This window comes from Rhagoletis pomonella, unplaced genomic scaffold (assembly GCF_013731165.1).
Source record: "Rhagoletis pomonella isolate Grant_MI unplaced genomic scaffold, Rhpom_1.0 Rhpom_scaffold_00009, whole genome shotgun sequence".
NCBI lineage: Eukaryota > Metazoa > Arthropoda > Insecta > Diptera > Tephritidae > Rhagoletis > Rhagoletis pomonella.
In genome coordinates this window covers 35,986,462-36,004,797 of record NW_023458563.1, presented here as the reverse complement: position 1 = coordinate 36,004,797, position 18,336 = coordinate 35,986,462, and the positions used below count along the sequence as shown (strand labels likewise).

Below are 18,336 nucleotides of genomic sequence, written 5' to 3'. Positions count from 1 at the left end.
TGTACTGTACTTAGTACTTAGCTTCCGATTCGATGAAATGTACTTAGCTTCTAATTTTTTGATGATTAATAATTAGTTCGTAAGTAATTCCTTATCTTAATTCATGTATATAACACATACGTACATAACTGTGTCATACATATATATCTTAATCCTAATCTACTGCACATAACAGCAATATGTACACATACCTTATCCTAAATGTTCTCAACGGCGCCAGAATAATATGTTCTTACATGGGCGTCGCCAGGATCGAATTTAGGGGGAGACGGGGCCGGCATACAAAAAAACAAAAAAAATTTTTTATCTTTACACATTCATCTTTCTGGCATGCGGGGGACGATATGTACATGCCTATTTGTTTTACAAAAATTATTTAAAAAGCAGACGTCTCGGTTGCTCAGCAAACCGGTTAATCGTTTCTGCAATTATTTCACATTGATCCTCTAAAACAAATTTTCGATGTATTCTTAAAATGCATAAACCTAAAGGTAAATTTTATAGGAAATTAAACTAACAATTTATTAAAACTAGTAGTAACCGCCGAAATACGGGTGAGTACTTTGCTCAAATTTTATTTAAAGAACTTCGTATTGCTAGACACCTTATAACCCAGGATAAATTTTAAGTTCTTAATAATCTATTTGGGAGTAACGTAAAGCCTTAACATACGCCGTAGCGGCTTATATAATTAAAGATAACCTGTGAGCTAAAATATACTTAGTCCTGTCTTATTTTTTTAAAGAATATTGAAGTTGTGAGTTTGACTGATAATAAAACATAGTTTTATTAATAAAAACTATAACCACATTTATTTAAAACAACAAAAAAAAGTAAATTTTGTGTTAAAATTAAAAAAAGGCCCATTCCGTATTTGCCTCGCAGACGTAGATTATACGTTTAGGGTTAACCCTTCCAGTACAAAAATTCAACCACTGGTTCTAAAAAATTTTAAATATGTATACCGGCTGATTTTGGATGTTCAATTTAAAAATCACATACAAAAATGTGTAATGCTTTGAGGTTTGCGGTCATTCAGGGTCCTTTTTAATGGTCAGTGATATCCTAGGTGTTTAAAAAAGAAAGGGATCTCAGCTATTTTTATTTTTTGCTTTCGTGAAATATATTTCAAAACTATGAATAATACCTAATAACTTTTCCGAATCTCAATTCCAGGGAAATATGGTTAATATTTTTCAATAGATTATATTACTCACTATCGACTTTTCTGCCGCTTTTTACTTTTTTGACAAACACGGTCAACTGCAACTACAGCTTGCACTTTAGTTTGATATATAGCACAATTCTGTGGCTGCTACAGATCGGCCTAACTAAATCGTATGACTGAGCAATTATATATAGATACTAAAGGCCTGAACTACAAAACATAGCGACATGTAACACATCATGCAAGTGCCAGTTTATATCATGTCGCTTATACATAACGTTACCAACCGTACTTCTTTCGGAAGTACTGTACTTTTTTTTGAGCCGTTGTACTTCGTACTTCGAAGTACAGTCAAATGTACTTCTTTGCAATGTTTTGTACTATCCAAGGCACATTGAAAAAGTAGTATCAGTGGAGCAGCTGATTTGATTTTTTTTTTTTTTAAATTATTCGGTCTCTAAAATGTCAAACATTTTTAATATAAATTGTGAAAATCTTTTTGCATGTGAAACCTTTTTCCATACAAAACAAGCGCTTGAAACGCAACGTTTGGAACGTTCACCTAACTCCACAGCACAAGCGCTGATTACATATGAGGGATCAATGCTTCGAGAAGCAAACAAAATTCACTAAGAAAGAAAGTCGCACCAATTTTTTTCCAAATTTAATTTTTAGTTTTTACTCAAAATCAGAACAGTTTTTGACACTTTAGATAAGACAAGCAATAACAAAATACACATACATGTTTTTTTTGCGCTCTAATACCTGTTTGATATGCCTTGGTTCTACCTTTTAAGTTAAAATTTCGTTAACTGTTTCGAAAAGTTTCGAAAGGTTAGTCATCTCAGTTAAAAAAGGTACTCATAGATCAACACATAAATTATATCTTTCTATCGCTTCACTTCTCTAGCTGACAAATTATATTATAAATGGCTACTCAATAAAGAAAAATTAAAAGGCGTTAGGGTGCGTTCACACAGAAAGCCGAGCGGTGCCGAGCGAAGCAAGGTGGAGCAAGGTGAAGCTGCTGGTGTTCACACTGAATGAAGCGAAGCGGAGCTTTTCTGATGGACTCGGCTGAAAGATACCACAAAAATTACCGTCAATGAAACGCGGAAGAATATTTGCTCAATTTTATTCAAAAGTTTAGTCGTAAAATTTGATTTTGTTTGTTGGCTTGTTTGCAGCAGCGTCATGAAGCTCAAAAATTAAATAGAAAATTCAAAATCAAAAACTGCTTTGCTTTCCGCTCCAAAACGCTTCTGAAAAAACTTGCTATATGAACACCTTCATATAGCTGCAGCAATTTGAAAGCTTCACTTAGTTCGGAACAGCTTCGCTCGGCTCGGTTCCGCTTTCTGTGGCGAATTTTACTTGCTCCTGTGGATATTCAGAAATCCTGAAGTAAATCAATAAATATTTTTTATCTTGTTTAAAATACGCTCCTTTTAGGTTTGGAACCACTTTGGGCCCGCTCTATGGAATTCTTTGCCAGATCCAGCATACTTTCTATTAAATACAACTAAAAAGTTCTAAAGTTAGAAAAAATTAATTTTTTATGCATTATGGGTTTAGAGGTAAATGTATTTGAAACTGCCATAACGTCAACAGTTTTTTTGCGGTGTCCCTTTTCAGGAATATTCGGAAACGACGATCGGTATATTCTTGATTGAAAATTTCTTCTTCAATTCACAGACTAGATAAAAAAAAAAACAAGATAACAAAAACACACTTTGACTCCCTTCTCACTCCATATTCGGAGTGCTTCAAGGTGTTGCTGTAGACGTCCTTTTTTACTCCATATTCTCTGTCTCTGTACGATTAGTAGATCGCTGGGAATAAGCTCCTTGTCTTCGAATAATAAATAGTATAGATTTTTAATTAATACAATTTATTTGTTGAATTGGTACACCGTTACCGTTTTTGTATATTCTTCTTTTACCATTTCCTCATTACTTTCATACTATTTTTAGTTTTCAGTTTCTGTACTTCTTTGAGCTATGAAATAGTTAGTCACATTACTTATACATGTTTGAAAGTGATATATGAAGACATTGCCGAATAAATTCAAATCAAATCATGCATCAAATTTATGCATGTCAACGAAAGGAACACATGCAACATATTCAGCATTATTATTTACATTATATATACGGGAAGAGATTTTCCGAATTTCGCAAGCTCCTACTATAGTAAAATTTATTAAACAACTATCTAATTAAAAATCTATATACCAACGGTGTGCAAACGTGGCTCTTTGAGCCAAATGTGGCTCTTTGCTTAGCAAAGTGCGGCTCTTTTTACTTTCTCCTTGCTTAAAACATTTTTGCTCTTTTTACTTTTTAAAATAAATATTTCATACATATTACACATATGCATACATATTTTACATATGTACATACATAATATACTCTAAATACATATTTTAGCCCACAGCAATTTGCCAACAAGAAAACAGCTGATCAAGAAGAGCTGGTTGGAATTAGTCAGAATTAGTCAGTGAACTGTGTCAAGATAAGAATTCAGGATTCGTTTTCTTACGTTTTCAATTTTATACTTTTTGCAGGTCTATTCTGCGCTGGTAACACAAATTTTATAACCGGTAATTAAAGTGTCTGTCAATTTTTAAACCTTTTTCGCATTCTGTGCTCTCTTGTAACCGGCAAATTTGGTTACCATCTCATAAGCTGGTAACAAAATATTGTCCCGTGAAATATGCAATACAGGAATTTCCACAAATCTTCATAGCTGAGTTTCTGAATATTTACCGGTCACAAAATCTTCGCTAACGTGCAGAATAGACCTGTTAATGTTAAAAAAATATCTATCAGCTGTCCGTCTAACTTGCAAGTTTTGCAAATTTTCTGTTCGCGTACTATTTTCGATATTTTTCTCTTGTGAGAGAGCAGATGATATTTCGCCGGAATTTCACTGTTGGACATTTTTTACTGAAGATTTTAAACGAACGTACCTATTGACTATCCAACATTTAACAGAATTGTTACGAATGACTTTAACTGCCCTAAAACCAGATTTTGAAAATCTCGCCAAAGGATCTTTTGAATTTTCTTTTATATCTATCTTACGTATAATAGAATAATAATAAAATTAATGTTTTTCATTTCTAATAATAATTTTATTTAAAAATAAAATTTTTGTTTTTCTTGTTCTTTTTTGTGGCTCTTTGTAGCATTTAGAACTAGATGTGGCTTTTTTCGGCCTCGGCCTTGCCCTGCTATATACATTTTCATACAAGGCAGGATTAAACAGTATTAAAAATATGCTGCAGAAACACAACAGCTGAGCTAAGAAGCAATGACATGCTATAACAGCATGATTCAATAATACAAGGTTGTGTAATTTGTGACAGCTAAAATTTGACACTCCTTTATCTAGATTTGTATTTTGGAAGTAGGAGAAAGGGGAATAATGTGATCGCCTTTTGCGCAAACGGTAGTAGAAAGGTACTACAAAAAGTACGCAAAGTATACAATTAGAAGTAAAATGCGTTTTATTAATTCTATGCGAATTTGCAATATATTTGGTGTTTTAATGGAAATACTAAACAATACATAAATATATACATTTTTGATTTCAGTTATTCATCATTTCCTGGAACCGACCGTTCAGCTATGCAAAAAGGAAAACTGCAGATAAATAGAACTCATTGCAACCATGCCAAAATTATTTGGCGCAAGTAAAAAAAATCAGGACGTTCTAGAAGGTTAAAGTTCAGTTTTTAAATTTTTAAATATTAATATCTTACGAACTGTAGGTATAACCGATAAAAAAACTAATGACGCCACCATAAAGATAACTAATTTGTCTTTCAGCTGGTGTACATAATTTGTAGCTTCTTGTATTTTTAAACCAAAACCACTAAAAAACGAACAAATGTTATTTTTTCATGAAATAATATTTTTTGAAAAAAAAAACTGCATAATTGTAAAGAAATTTATATTATTTAGAAAGTACAAGTTATTATCTTTAATTCGATATTACATATTTTATCATGATGTACTTTTGGGTTTCAACAATTCAGTGCCCTGCAAAAGTGGGACTAGGTTAAACACTGGCACAGGAAAACGAAACCTTGTAACCAACACTAGTAACCAAAGTGGTCCAAATATATGGAGAAAACATGGTTACAATAACATTGCGATGTCATTGGACCTGACCACCTCTGGTCCAACGCTGCATAACATGGGACCACCTAGACAACTACTCCTTTTGGACCATGGCACATTCGGCAACCGAATCATATTGCCGATGCGCCACGAAGAGATGGTGTTCAACACATATATCAGTTTTTTACGTTTAAAGAGGTTCAGGTCAGCATAACAAGTTACTAGAATTAAGCCTGGTCCTTTTGCACATACATTAAAACCACGACCCAGTGGACCACAAAGCAAATAAACCTCTTATATCTTCGTTATTTTTTGCCTGCGCCAAATATTGGCATCGTAGTAATCAGCGTAAAAAGTTCTATCTATCGGCATTTTTGGTTATTTTATAGCTAAACGGTCACCATTCTACACTTGTTCTAGAAAATTACGTTTAGTATGACGAATTTTTGGTTTTACTACTAATATCACTAGAAACTGTAGAGTAAGCAACATTCTGCACAAGTAATGGAGCCGATTTTATGTGTGGGAGCGAGAAGACTGTTTTATTACAAAACCTTTCTATTATTGAATCATGCTATAACAGTATGTTTGAGATGGAATGACATGGCATAGCAATGCATGAAATTTTTGAAAATGACATTTTAATAGATACGCTGGGAAGAAGTTAAGAAAATGTTTAAATTTATATTTTGTTACCTACTTCACCGATTTGAAATCTGAAGACTATACCTTTCATGAACATGAAATGGTATTATAACTTTGGTCCGATATTTGTAAGTACCAGAATAAGAAGAGATAGACTCATGAAAATGTGTACTTATGTATGTGACCAGAACATCGAGCTGAGCCGACTAAGGCATAGGGCAACCGAACTTCAGTTGGGTGGCCACTGGCTGAAATGGTTTTACAGATGGCAACTGCAAGCTGGCAACTGTGTTGCTACATTGGCAACTGCATTTTTGTGGTCGCTGCCTTAATAATGGAAGATTATACTACATACAGGGTATCCCAGAAGTAACCTGCCAAACTTGGGGAGAAGGCAGGTGGGGTGGTGAGCTCCCTGATAAGCAAACATTTTTCAAGTAAAAGTGTCACCGTTTTTGAAATATTAAAATTTTTTTAATTAAAGAAAAATCGTGCCTTTTCATGTATTTTCTTTAACTGCATCTACAAACAAGGCTATACTTAGTAAATTTTTTATGCAAAATACTTTCAGATAGTTGCTTCTCCATATTCAAATGCCATGTAGTTGAAATATACTAAGGAACCATCATAAAATTATGACTATTTTGGGATTTGTAACTTTTTGATATTTTCTTCCCCCACTTTGCCTATCTCTGGTGAAAAAAAAAATGTACTGAGCTATAACTTTACATTACACAAAAAATTGCTCATTTAATAAAGATTTTAGAAAGGTGCCACTCTTACTGTTTCGAATAGAATAAAAAAAGTTATAGCCGCTTTTGTGGGCAAAGGCCTGAGACACGCTAGAATGTATTTAAATTTAAGTTGCTCTTGTTACCGACCAATGACATGCTAAATAAGACAAAGGTACATTATTACCTGCTCCTGACATTATTTTATGTTACTTACCGGGATTCGGACTAGAGTCAATAATAAGGGCTATATCTATCAATATTTTTTGTGAAGGATGGGTTCACGTGAAATAAAACATACATGAGTTGTTTGCAGAAAAATTTATTCATTTATTGATGAAATATGCTCAAATTGGCGACCTTCTACTCCAATACAAGCTCGGCATCTTTTAAGAAAAGACGCTTTTAGAGATCTTAAACTCAATTGGGCTATCTCAGCAGTAGCTCCATTTATTTGTTCCCGCAAATGCTCTTCGTTTTGAATTGTTTTTGAATAAATTTTGTCCTTAAGACAGCCCCAGTAGAAAAAATCTAATGGATTCAGGTCTGGCGATCGAGCGGGCCACATTATCGGCCCATCAGCGAGGATAAGTTTCGTCTAAATGAGCTCTTATTTCACGCCCGTAGTGAGCAGGACATCCATCATGGGTCCGGGCGAATACTTCACGGCCCGGATGCCGACGATTGGGGTATCGCTCTGCATAAAGTCTCTGAGCATCTCTAGCATTACAGCAAGCTTCACCGTAAATTAGGTGAATATCCGCATATTCATGCGACGTATACTGCGTGTTCTCTGTCATAGTATTAATAACACAATGTTCGAGGGGTCCAATTCCACAAAATCCACTTTCATTATTTCCGGTAAGTAACATAAAATAATGTCAGGAGCAAGTAATAATGTACCTTTGTACTATTTAGCATGTCATTGGTCGGTAACAAGAGCAACTTAAATGACACTTTTACCTGAAATTTTTTGTTTATCACAGAGCTCACCACCCCACCTGCCTTCTCCTCAAGTTTGGTAGATTACTTCTGGGACACCCTGTATAAGGTAACCTTCAAAGTCGTAGCGACGGCCATGTGTTCTTATCTTATGGTAGTTTAGGATGACTTGTGATAGTTTACAAATGACAGTGAAATATTTATATTGCATGCAATAAATAAACCAATCTACTAAATATATCCGAGATGAACATTAATTTCAAGTGATGAAAGAAATGGGTAATTGATAAATACATATCTATGCTAAAGAATACATTCGTATTTGTTGGCGATAAGATACATAAATATTTGTCAAGTGACATCTGTTTATGTACAGTTTGGAAAAATACTTTATCTACAATTGCAGCCGTTAAGAACTGTTCAGAAATCTGAACATATTGCGCGCGTTGAAATGTTTACGTTTCAAAATAATTCAAGAGTTTATACATCTTGGGCTTTAATTAAATTTGCTTTGGAAACTTGGCGGGTCGAACTCGTAATTGTTTCTTTTATACAAGCTATTATTTTTATTATTTTTATCTTACTATATTTTAAATTTTTAATGTAATTTTAATTTACTAGTATTAATAATTAATTTCTAAAGATGTATCCTCCTACCGGGTATACGTGCCTTGCTGCATTACAGATGCGTCGTAGGACTATAACGATGATAACTCCACCAGCAATTAGCAGAATCAGATTCGTAGTATTTATCCCATAGAGTACCATGTGATGCCTTTCTAAGTCCAATGGAAACCCCCAAATGGTTGTTGGTCTCGGAATGTCAGGTATTTTAAATGATTGGATGGATGCTTTTAATTGAATGTGCTGTGTGTGAAGATGTGTCGTGAGGTTAATTCCTGGTATTTCAAATTCAATCAGAGAACTCTTTAATTCGCATGCCCAGAGCTTTACGCTTTCCGTATTTAAAACGAAATCTGTATCAAATCTAATGATACTTTGTTTATCCATGCTGTACCCAAAATTCTTGCATTGGTATAATATTGATTTCATAATAAGGCATACCACCTGTTTTTTCCCGTTAGTAATGTAGTCTCACAAGCTTACGTATGTCCTATGCTAAAAATCGGATGCACTTGCGGGCATGTTTATACGCGTGAAATGTCATGGTTGTACCCAGCAGCAAAACGGCTAACATTGACAATTGTAGTCGTGCAATGGTGAACATTATGTGCGGTCAACAAACGGGTTTGAACATTGTTCATTCTGAGAAAATGGATATAGTAAGGAACACTTTTGAATTGTCTCCAGTCGATGTTATATGTGTATCTGAGACGTGGTTCAGGTACAATGTAAGCAGTGTCCATTATGATATTAATGATTATAAGTTGTTTCGATCTGATAGGGTAGACAGAAAAGGTGGTGGAGTTGCTATTTACTGCAAAAAGCACCTAAAAACCAAACAGGATTCGCAGAAAGAAGCTGCGTGGAGTACCTGTCTGTCGAAATGTCTAGCCCCTCGTCCAAAATCCTATTGTCTTGTGTGTATAATCCCTATAAGTATTTCAGCCTATGTGACTTTTTTAATTTTCTGTCCACTGTTTCTGTAGATTATGACCATATAATTCTTTGTGGTGATTTTAATGTGAACCTGTTATGTCCTGATTCTACCAGTGCTCGTTTAATAGATGGCATCTCCTGTGTTGGGTTGTCTATGGTTAATTTGTCGGTGCCCACAAGATATGGTAGCAATTGCTGTCCCAGCTTATTAGATTACTTTGCTGTATCTGATCCTTGTATTGTTTTGAAATTTGACCAAATATCTTTTATTTCTGATCATGACTTGATATTTTGTTCTTTTGACGTTAAGCTTGATAACTATGACGACAATACCAACTTCTTTGACTACCGTTCCTTAGATGTCAACAACCTTTTCAGTGGCCTCTTGCAGATCAATTGGTCCGATTGCTGGGGTCTCAGCACGGTCAATGAGAAGCTCCGTTTCCTGAACGAAAATATATTAAATTCGCTCCTCACTCATGTCCCTACCCGAACCTGCGACAGGTCTTCTTCCTGCCGTTGGTTTAATGGTGCGGTCCGATCAGCGATTAAAAAACGCAATAAATATTATAACATATGGAAAAGGAACCAGACAGATGACAGCTGGAGTGCTTTCAAAACAATAAGGAATGAAGCTACCTCGGTTATAAGACGTGAAAAGAAAAAATTCTTTATGAATAAGCTGGATCCCTCACTGCCTAATAATGTATTGTGGCGAAATCTGAGAACACTCCGCGTCCATGCCAGTGAGAAATCAGAATGCTCGTTGAGTCCTGAAACGCTTAGCGTTGCCTTTGCTTCTCCGCCTTCATCTTGTCCCCTTACGACCAATTCTGTAGCCTCCTGTCCAGTCTCTTTTGCTGGCGAAAAGTTTGAGTTCATTGCTGTGAGCGAGATTGATGTGGTGAAATCTGTTTTTAAGATCAGGTCCAACGCAATCGGGGAGGATGGCATTCCGATTAGATTTGTGAAGGTAATTTTACCGATTATTTTGCCAACCCTGACACACATAATGAACCATAGTCTCACCACGTCCTGTTTTCCCGATGCTCGGAAGATTGCTACTGTGCTTCCTGTAGCCAAAAATAAATCCGCATCCAGCCCTAGTGATTTCCGACCCATCAGCATACTACCAGCCTTGTCTAAAGTTTTCGAATCTTTGTTATCTGAACAAACCTCTTCCCACATCGGTAAATTCAACCTTATATCCCCATTTCAATCCGGATTCAGACCCCATCACAGCTGCTCTACTGCAATGGTAAAGATACTTAATAACATTAGAATACTGTTCGACAAGAACCACTAGAGTTACTACTATGCTTGCTGGACTTCTCTAAAGCCTTTGATTCAGTTAGTCATGAACTACTGTGCTTTAAATTAAAAAACTACTTTGGGTTTGGAGAGTCAGCAGTAAAACTGATGCGTAGCTATTTGAAAGAGAGGTCTCAGCGTGTCAAGGTTGGATCTCAAATATCTGAACAAAGGCCTTTGTTCACGGGTGTCCCACAAGGGTCAATCTTAGGACCACTACTATTTAGTTTGTTCGTTAATGATATATTTCGGACTTCTATGCACACCAATATGCATGCCTATGCGGACGATGTCCAGCTCTATATGTCAGGTCCTCTTGTGTCTAATTTGTGCGCAAGCTTCAACAGAGAACTGATGTCTATAAGGTCCTGGGCACAGTTAAATGGTCTTCGTCTTTATTGTGACAAGTGTTTTGTTTTACCTATTTGTAAGAAACGTCTTAACCTAGCAACTATTCCATCGTTACACATTGGTGGCAAACCAATTAAATTTGTGTCAAAAGTAACTAACCTTGGGTTTATTATCAACACTGGCCTTACCTGCATTGACCATGTGGATTCAACTGTAGGCAAAGTCTATAATACTTCAAGGAATTTACGAATGTCTGCTCCATTCACACCGATAGAAATCAGACGTAAACACGCAATCCAACTTATAATGCCAATTATCTGTTATTCTGAGGTAGTCTACAGCAGGTTAGATTCCCAATCAGCTCACAAAATAGATGTAGTATTTAACCAGATCACGCGCTATGTGTTTGGGCTAGCAAAATATGAGCATATTTCCGCTTGGAGAACGCGCCTACTTGGCTGCGATATTTCTGAATATCTTAAGGCTAGAAATTAAATATTCCTTTTTCGTTTCATGACAGATAAGGCACCCAAATATCTATATGAAAAATTAACGTTCCCCAAATCCACTCGACTAAAGGACTTGACTGTTCCTACCTACAATTATCTCAGCTCTGCACGGCTATTCTTTGTCAATGCTATCCGCATCTGGAACTCTATTACATCCCATATTCGCAGTAGTTTAAACAAAAGCAACTCTAAAAATGTTCTGTATGCGTATTTCCGTTAGCTTCACTTCAGTCCCTGTGATGTGCTCTCTATGTACTTGTTTAATTAAGTCTTATTTTAAGTATATTTCCTGGAATTGTAGAACTCACTTAAAAATACTACTCTGTTAATTATATTATGTTACTTTTAATTAGTCTTAAGTAATTTAGTTTGTTTAGTTATATGTATGTACTGTTATGAATTTTTTGTTACGCTATAAAAGATCTTTCTTTTGATCTTATTGTGCTAATGATTTTATTAATAAATGAAATGAAAATGAAAATATTGTCATTCTTACCATACGTTGACATTTGTAAAACATTTCGTCGTTCATACTATAAAACATCGTTTTATTTTCATTGAAAATAATGTGACGATTTGTTTCTTTAATGCTCACGAAATACCCGTCATGTGTTGTGGAGTATGGGTATATTGTGTACATTGGGAATTCCAATTTGGTGACTAAGGGAATTTTTATATTAAACAATATAAAATCTTTAGTAACTTTGGCTGCTGTGGTGGCTATATGGCCAAGTTCAAAAGGATCAATATCTGGAAGCTGCAACCCCTGGTCGAGGTTGTCTGAAATTAATTGTATTTGGTGTTCGAACTTCTTCATAGGCAAGAGTCTTTCCATGAAGTTCCCTCTAGAATTCCACAGGACGCTCACAATGTCTCTTTGAAGCATTTCAAAGGAATCCATTGCTATGCTGAGTTTGATGGCTGCTTCAATGAATCATTCGTGTTTCAATTGGCCCGTGACTATTTTTAAAATTTTCTACTTCTAAATATTTTGAGCATGGTAAAACTATAAGTAAGCTTAATAATGTAAGTACAAAGTTTTTGTTTTTAATGGAATAATTGGTATCGAATTTAGGACAGCTTCAATTTGTGACATGAGTGTGGACATTTCTTCAAAAGTCATTACTCCTTCAACTACATGGATAAAATACTTTTTGACTGATTTGACAGGCGCTTCCCATAGCCCTCCCACATGTGGGGATCTTGCTGGTATATTTATCCAGGTTATTTCTCTTTGATTGCAAAATTTGGATAATTCTGCTAGTATCTTTTTGAAATAATTTGTAAACTTCACGAACGCTATTGGTCTCATTATCTAAGTATATTTTGTTTGGACAACTTCGTAAAGAAATAAATATTTTGAACACACCTATAAATGCCGCTGAAGTTAGATCTGATACGACTTTGAAGTGTATTCCCTTCGTAGAAAAACATAGGAATACACAAACATAGGCTTTATCGGCCTTTTTTTCCGCGTATTTTGTGATGTATCCATATTGGACCTAGAAAGTCCAATCCTACATTATAAAATAGGCGAGTTCTCGTTAGTCTGTCTTGTGGTAAATTTCCCATTAACTGGTGTAGGGGCCGAGGGCTGGCCTTGAACATTTATTTACAATTTTGCTTGCTAGTTGTCTACCTCTTAAAATCCAAAACTTTTGCCTAGTTATTGCCAGTAACCCCTGTGGTCCAATGTGTAGATGCTTAAGGTGTATATGTTTCATTAGTAATCGAACAATTTCATCTTCATAAGGAAGAAGTATAGGATGTTTTGCATCCTCTGAAAGTTTACTACTTCGAATCCTACCTCCTACTCTTATAATGTTATTGTTATTCACAATTGGAGCTAAGGTGACTAGTTTGGAACTTTTTGGAAGCTGTCTATTAGTGAGAATTCGTTTTAATTTTTTTTGTATTTCAACTACTATATAATTTAATGCTTGTTGTTTATAGAAAATTGTGTTCATTAATGGCCTTTTTCTGATGATATTTATGAGTTTGAATATGAAGAAATTCAAAACTATTTTTATGGTTTATCTTCATCAAAATTGTGTGTTCTTCAGCTAAAACCATAACTATCTTAGATTTTTTTATCTCTGGAATATTTGAATCATCAAAGTTTACCTTTTGTTGCATTTTATAGATAGATGTATTCGGCATTGCCGGTTGTCTAAGCTACAAGTTGTTGTTGATGAGCTCACTAGGTGATACTCCCCTAGAAATTATGTCGGCCGGATTGTCCTTTGAACAGATATGCCTCAAATGCCGTCCATTATCAAGCTCTAACCAATTAAATAGTATTGTGGAATCTGTATAAAAATAAATAGTGCATTTAAATTTAAATTTTACGAAAAATTTTTGTGTTAATTCTACTAAGAGTACGGCTGCACATAATTCCAGCCGTGGTAGTGTTATTATCTTTATTGGCGCGACTCGTGATTTAGCTGCAAGTATATTTATATAATTTTCACCTGTTTTATTTTCGGATCTTGCATAAACTACTGCTCCATATGCTTTCATTGAAACGTCGCAAAATCCGTGTAGCTCAATATTTGCCGGTTCATTACACAGAATTCGCCTGGGTGTTCTTATTTTATTTAACAATGGAAGCTTGCCTTTTATTTTCACCCAAGTGTTCATTATTTCCTGTGACGGCTTTTCATCCCAATCTGTTTTTGATTTCCAAATCTCTTGCAATAAAATTTTTGTAGTAACTACGACGGGATTTACAAAGCTTAAAGCAGCTTACGCTTTTTTTCTCAGAGATCGTGCCAACTGAGTATTGGGATTTTCTTTCACAAGTAAAACAAGCCTTTCGAGCTTGTGTTTAATATTCACGACGTTAGAACTGCATGAAATTAATAAAAATTGTTTAAAATTAGTGTCTAGCCGCCATAAAGTAAAAAAACAAATACAAAATCATACATTTTTTAAAATTTTCTAACACTTCGCTACACCATCGAAAGCAAAATTCTGTTCGACAGAAAATTCGATACTCAACGAAAATTTCGACATGGTTGCATAGCTCATAATTTCACCTTCGATGTTCGATCTTCGATAACCAGCGACGATCAAAAATCGAATGCAACTCATAATAAGGGCCTAAAAGTCACTAGTATTTTTAATGCAATCTTGCCAACAGCAGTGTTTTCTGCATACACTTGCATCCAGAACTGTCTTGGCTCCCTGTGTAGTATTTAATATTCAAAGTGCTGTCTTCACTGATGTCCAGAAGGTTTTCAAAAGCTTAATTGGTCATGTCAGTAGGTTTACTTTTCGGGCCACATGAAAACGGGTTTGTTATCCAGCTGAAGCCATCCTCAGAGCCAATGTTGGGAAAATATTCGGCAATTGTTTTTTCTAAACCTTCCAAGTTAACGCTAAGTGTTTAAGCGACTTATGCATTTCCCGCATAAACAATAAACAGCGAACACCCACACGCATTTATATTGCATTTCCCGTATAAACAAATTGCTGCGAACTAACACACGCACCTGTGTTTAAAAGTAATTCGCTCGATCTTAATTGGGTACGCATTTTTTTATGCAATTCTCAAATATCTCTTCGCTGGAGTTAGTGAAGTGATAAGTCGCTAAAAATTTCCAGCCAGGGTCAACGCTCAACCAGCTTGGCTATCACATGGTGCTTTAAGCATCGCTCCCACTCCACTCCCGGAGTAATTTTTGGTATGGTAGTAAGCTACGGCTTACAAACCACACTGGGGCTCTGCATGAATGCATCCCTGAATAAATCCCAGCTCATTGCACAGCAGCCTACGTCAGCTAGAGCATGACTCCTCCAATGGAGTCGCCCAATTAATACATGGTAAAAGGGTCACATCTTGCGCTACCGCTTCATCAGCCTGCCCGCATATCTCACTCTCTCTCTCTCGCATAGCAGGCATATGGAGTGCGTGGTTGGCTTGATGCGCACCTATACACCATACGGGCTTATTGAGCTCGATACATAACCACTCGCAAAGGTAATCCCTACCTCCTCTACTACTCTAACTCGACCACAACTCTGGTCTCCCGCTCTTCCTCAGCTGAACACTAAGAAAATAATTTTTACAGCCAGCCAATTTCACGAAAGCAATTTAAGTGATAAATGATTTTAATTTTTTTAATTCTATATGGAAATTGCTAGTGAAACCGGCTGTTATCAATTTTCTTAGCGCTAACTTCGAAGTTACATATCTTTTTCTGATTACTTTGTTTATTTATGGGGTTTGCATGCAAATTGCTACAAATTCTAAAATATACATATCACCAATAAAAAAATATCGACGTGCCAGAAAAAACCAGAGATGTATTTTAATTTCGCAGGCCTCTGTTATCTTCGCAGCGCCATCCAATACGGGTTTTGAATCTAGTGGCGACATCTTCCTAGTCGCCAGGGAATACCGAGGGTCCATACAGTGACTTCTCGTGGCGTTTTCTGTCTCTTGCTTCACCATATACATCGCTCCTTTCGTTTTTCCAACCACCGCAAATATCCACACACTTGCTCCATTTCAAACCATTGTTCTATACAAATTTGTCGATAGCTTTAGAAATTTCGTCGCTAGTGGCGTAAGTCTGAAGTACTTCGTTCTTCTTCGATTTGCATTGGGTAAGGCCATCTCAAGTGGGTCACAAATTTACCGACGTTCGAATTTCCAGATGATTTTTCGCTCAAATGAAGTCCTACTGATCTGGAATACACCGTAAATTTCATTGAAAAAATTTTAAAATTTGTATTTTTTATGAGCATCTTACAATGGCACGGAATTTATTTTTTTTCTCCGCAAATACAAGATTGGAATGCGGTGATTTTTTAAACATAGGGAGAGGACATACAACCCTACTAAAATTTATTTTTTTCGTCTTGAAAATTTTAAATTTGATGGAAATTTTTTATTGTTTTATTTTACAAATGAAAATTTAAACAATTTCTCCGCCTGCCAGAAGAATTATAATACCAGCATATCGCGCCGGTATTCAAGCATTCACTCCGAAAAAATTATGTGAACTGATAACAAGAGTTTATTCACAATCATAACTTTAGTGCGAGCTTACACACTCCGTGTTCATACGTACAGGTGTATATATGTATGTATGTTGGGTACCTTACTCTTAGTTAAGTAATTTGTATCCCTAAGGGCCGTTTTCTCATCCAACCTTTAGTTTACCGGCCACTTTATCGTCTCGATATACGAGTTTTCGTTTTCTCATCAGCGCATTAATTTCTCGAATCGATAAACTGTTGCTCACCCGATGCAACCTTTAAAATTTGTACCCAACTTTAAATTTTGGTTTGGTTTTGGTTCATGAGTCAGATATATTAGATATTTCAACCAAGGTTTTGGTTTTTGCTAGCAGTTGCTCTTGCTCTATATTTGCTTATGTTGCATTGCCAACCTTTGAAATTTTATGACGAATGTAGTGAAGTTTCACTCTCGGAAATGTAGTGAAGTTTCACTCTACGGAATAACAAATTTATTTTTACAGGTAAGATAAGACAACGAAAACACTTTAAAGTGAGGAACAATTTATCTGCCCTGTTAGTAACGGCAACTTTACTGCTTACATTAGAAAACGGCCCTAAGTAACTGTAAATAGTTGTAAAGTCAACATTAAATTTAAACATCAACATTAATTTGAAAATATTACACACAAATTTTAATTATATGCAATAGCTGACTATGAACGCTTTGGTTATGCAGGCTCTTCATATAAATGAACATACATATGTATGTATTCATAGTCGCTGTCGAAGCGACGCCATGGCCAATGCAAAAGTTGTATTTTAATGGGCATTAACGGTGCAATGTTGTTTTTCATTTCTATTAATTTTTACTGACACGTGCAGTGACTCGCATTCTATCACATATCTTTCATAAAAAACGGAGAATCTCCAATAAATTATCCAAATCCAGAAGTGAAGTGTCCGAATTGTCCTGGAACAAAAGAAATCTTAGCAAACCTGAAATCCATTATTGTAGATAAAAATATTACTTCAGTTAATTACGACCAATGAATAAGTATAATCATTGTTTAAGTAAAATCGTATACTTTCTTCAAAATTTGCCGAAAAAACTTCTCATTTATTCTAATTTACTTACTTACAGATGGTCTCTACAAGTAAAAGACGAAACAACGAACGAACTTATTCACGATTTATCAAAAGATCTACTGGTTGTGATGGAACATGATTTTCTTGCAAAATCACAAGCTCAATTTCTTACTGACATAAAAAACCAATTGGATCATTATCAATATGTTGTGTGTCTGGATTTTTCAGAAAATTACACATGTCGTCAAATGAAGCTCATTCAAATACATTAAAGAACCGTTATTTTCTAGCGAAAACTTTGAAGAACACGCGACGATATCATTAGTTGCGTTTGTTTACTCATTTCCAGTAAAAACCAGTAAAAGTTTTTACGAATTTTCATGTTTTTGCGTTTTCGTACGCAAAAACTTGCAAAGTAGGGAAAATTGAGAGAGCGAAAAGTGACAGTTGAAGTTGCAAGTTTTTACTGGATTTTACTGGATAAATTTTTACTTGTAAGAATTTGTGAGTACGAAAAACAGCTGATCGCATGTTGCTTGATGAAATTTAAACTAATAAGGAAACTGTTTGTGGGTTTTTATTGTTGAATTTCACAAAATAAACCTATTTAAATATAAAATACATTGTTTTATTAGGTATTTGCTGTGAATAAACAACCAATTTATCAGCTGTTCATTAAACTTGCAAATTATTACTGGAATAGCGTCCGCGTACTTTTTTGCACATTTTTTCTATGAGAGCGAATTCTTAAAAATAAAGTTACTGGAGAGTTGCTGGCAAGTTACTGGACAATTTGTAAACAAACACAACTATTGTTTTATTCCAAAAGCTAAAGCAAAATTTATGTAAATTGTCATTGGTCATAAATGAAATAAGATAAATGTATTTTATGAACATGTTGAAAATAAAAAATGAACAATCAACCGTTAATGTTGAGT

At 35.2% G+C, this 18,336-nt stretch overlaps 1 protein-coding gene across 2 annotated transcripts; it reads right to left on the bottom strand.

The window, feature by feature from the left end:
• Positions 1-9,796: 9,796 nt before the first annotated feature.
• Positions 9,797-14,162, bottom strand: LOC118745760. 2 transcript variants are annotated; one of them, XR_004993700.1, is made up of 3 exons: positions 13,816-14,162; positions 13,469-13,653; positions 9,797-10,423 (listed from the first exon to the last, which is right to left on the bottom strand). XR_004993700.1 is itself a non-coding variant. In XM_036479413.1 (2 exons), the coding sequence occupies exons 1-2, from the start codon at positions 13,982-13,984 to the stop codon at positions 13,520-13,522; spliced, it is 303 nt and encodes a 100-aa protein (XP_036335306.1). In that variant the 5' UTR covers positions 13,985-14,162; the 3' UTR covers positions 12,355-13,519. The 2 variants fall into 2 exon arrangements, 1 of the variants encoding a protein (XP_036335306.1); XM_036479413.1 differs by lacking the exon at positions 9,797-10,423 and having other exon boundaries at positions 12,355-13,653.
• Between the last annotated feature and the right edge of the window lie 4,174 nt (positions 14,163-18,336).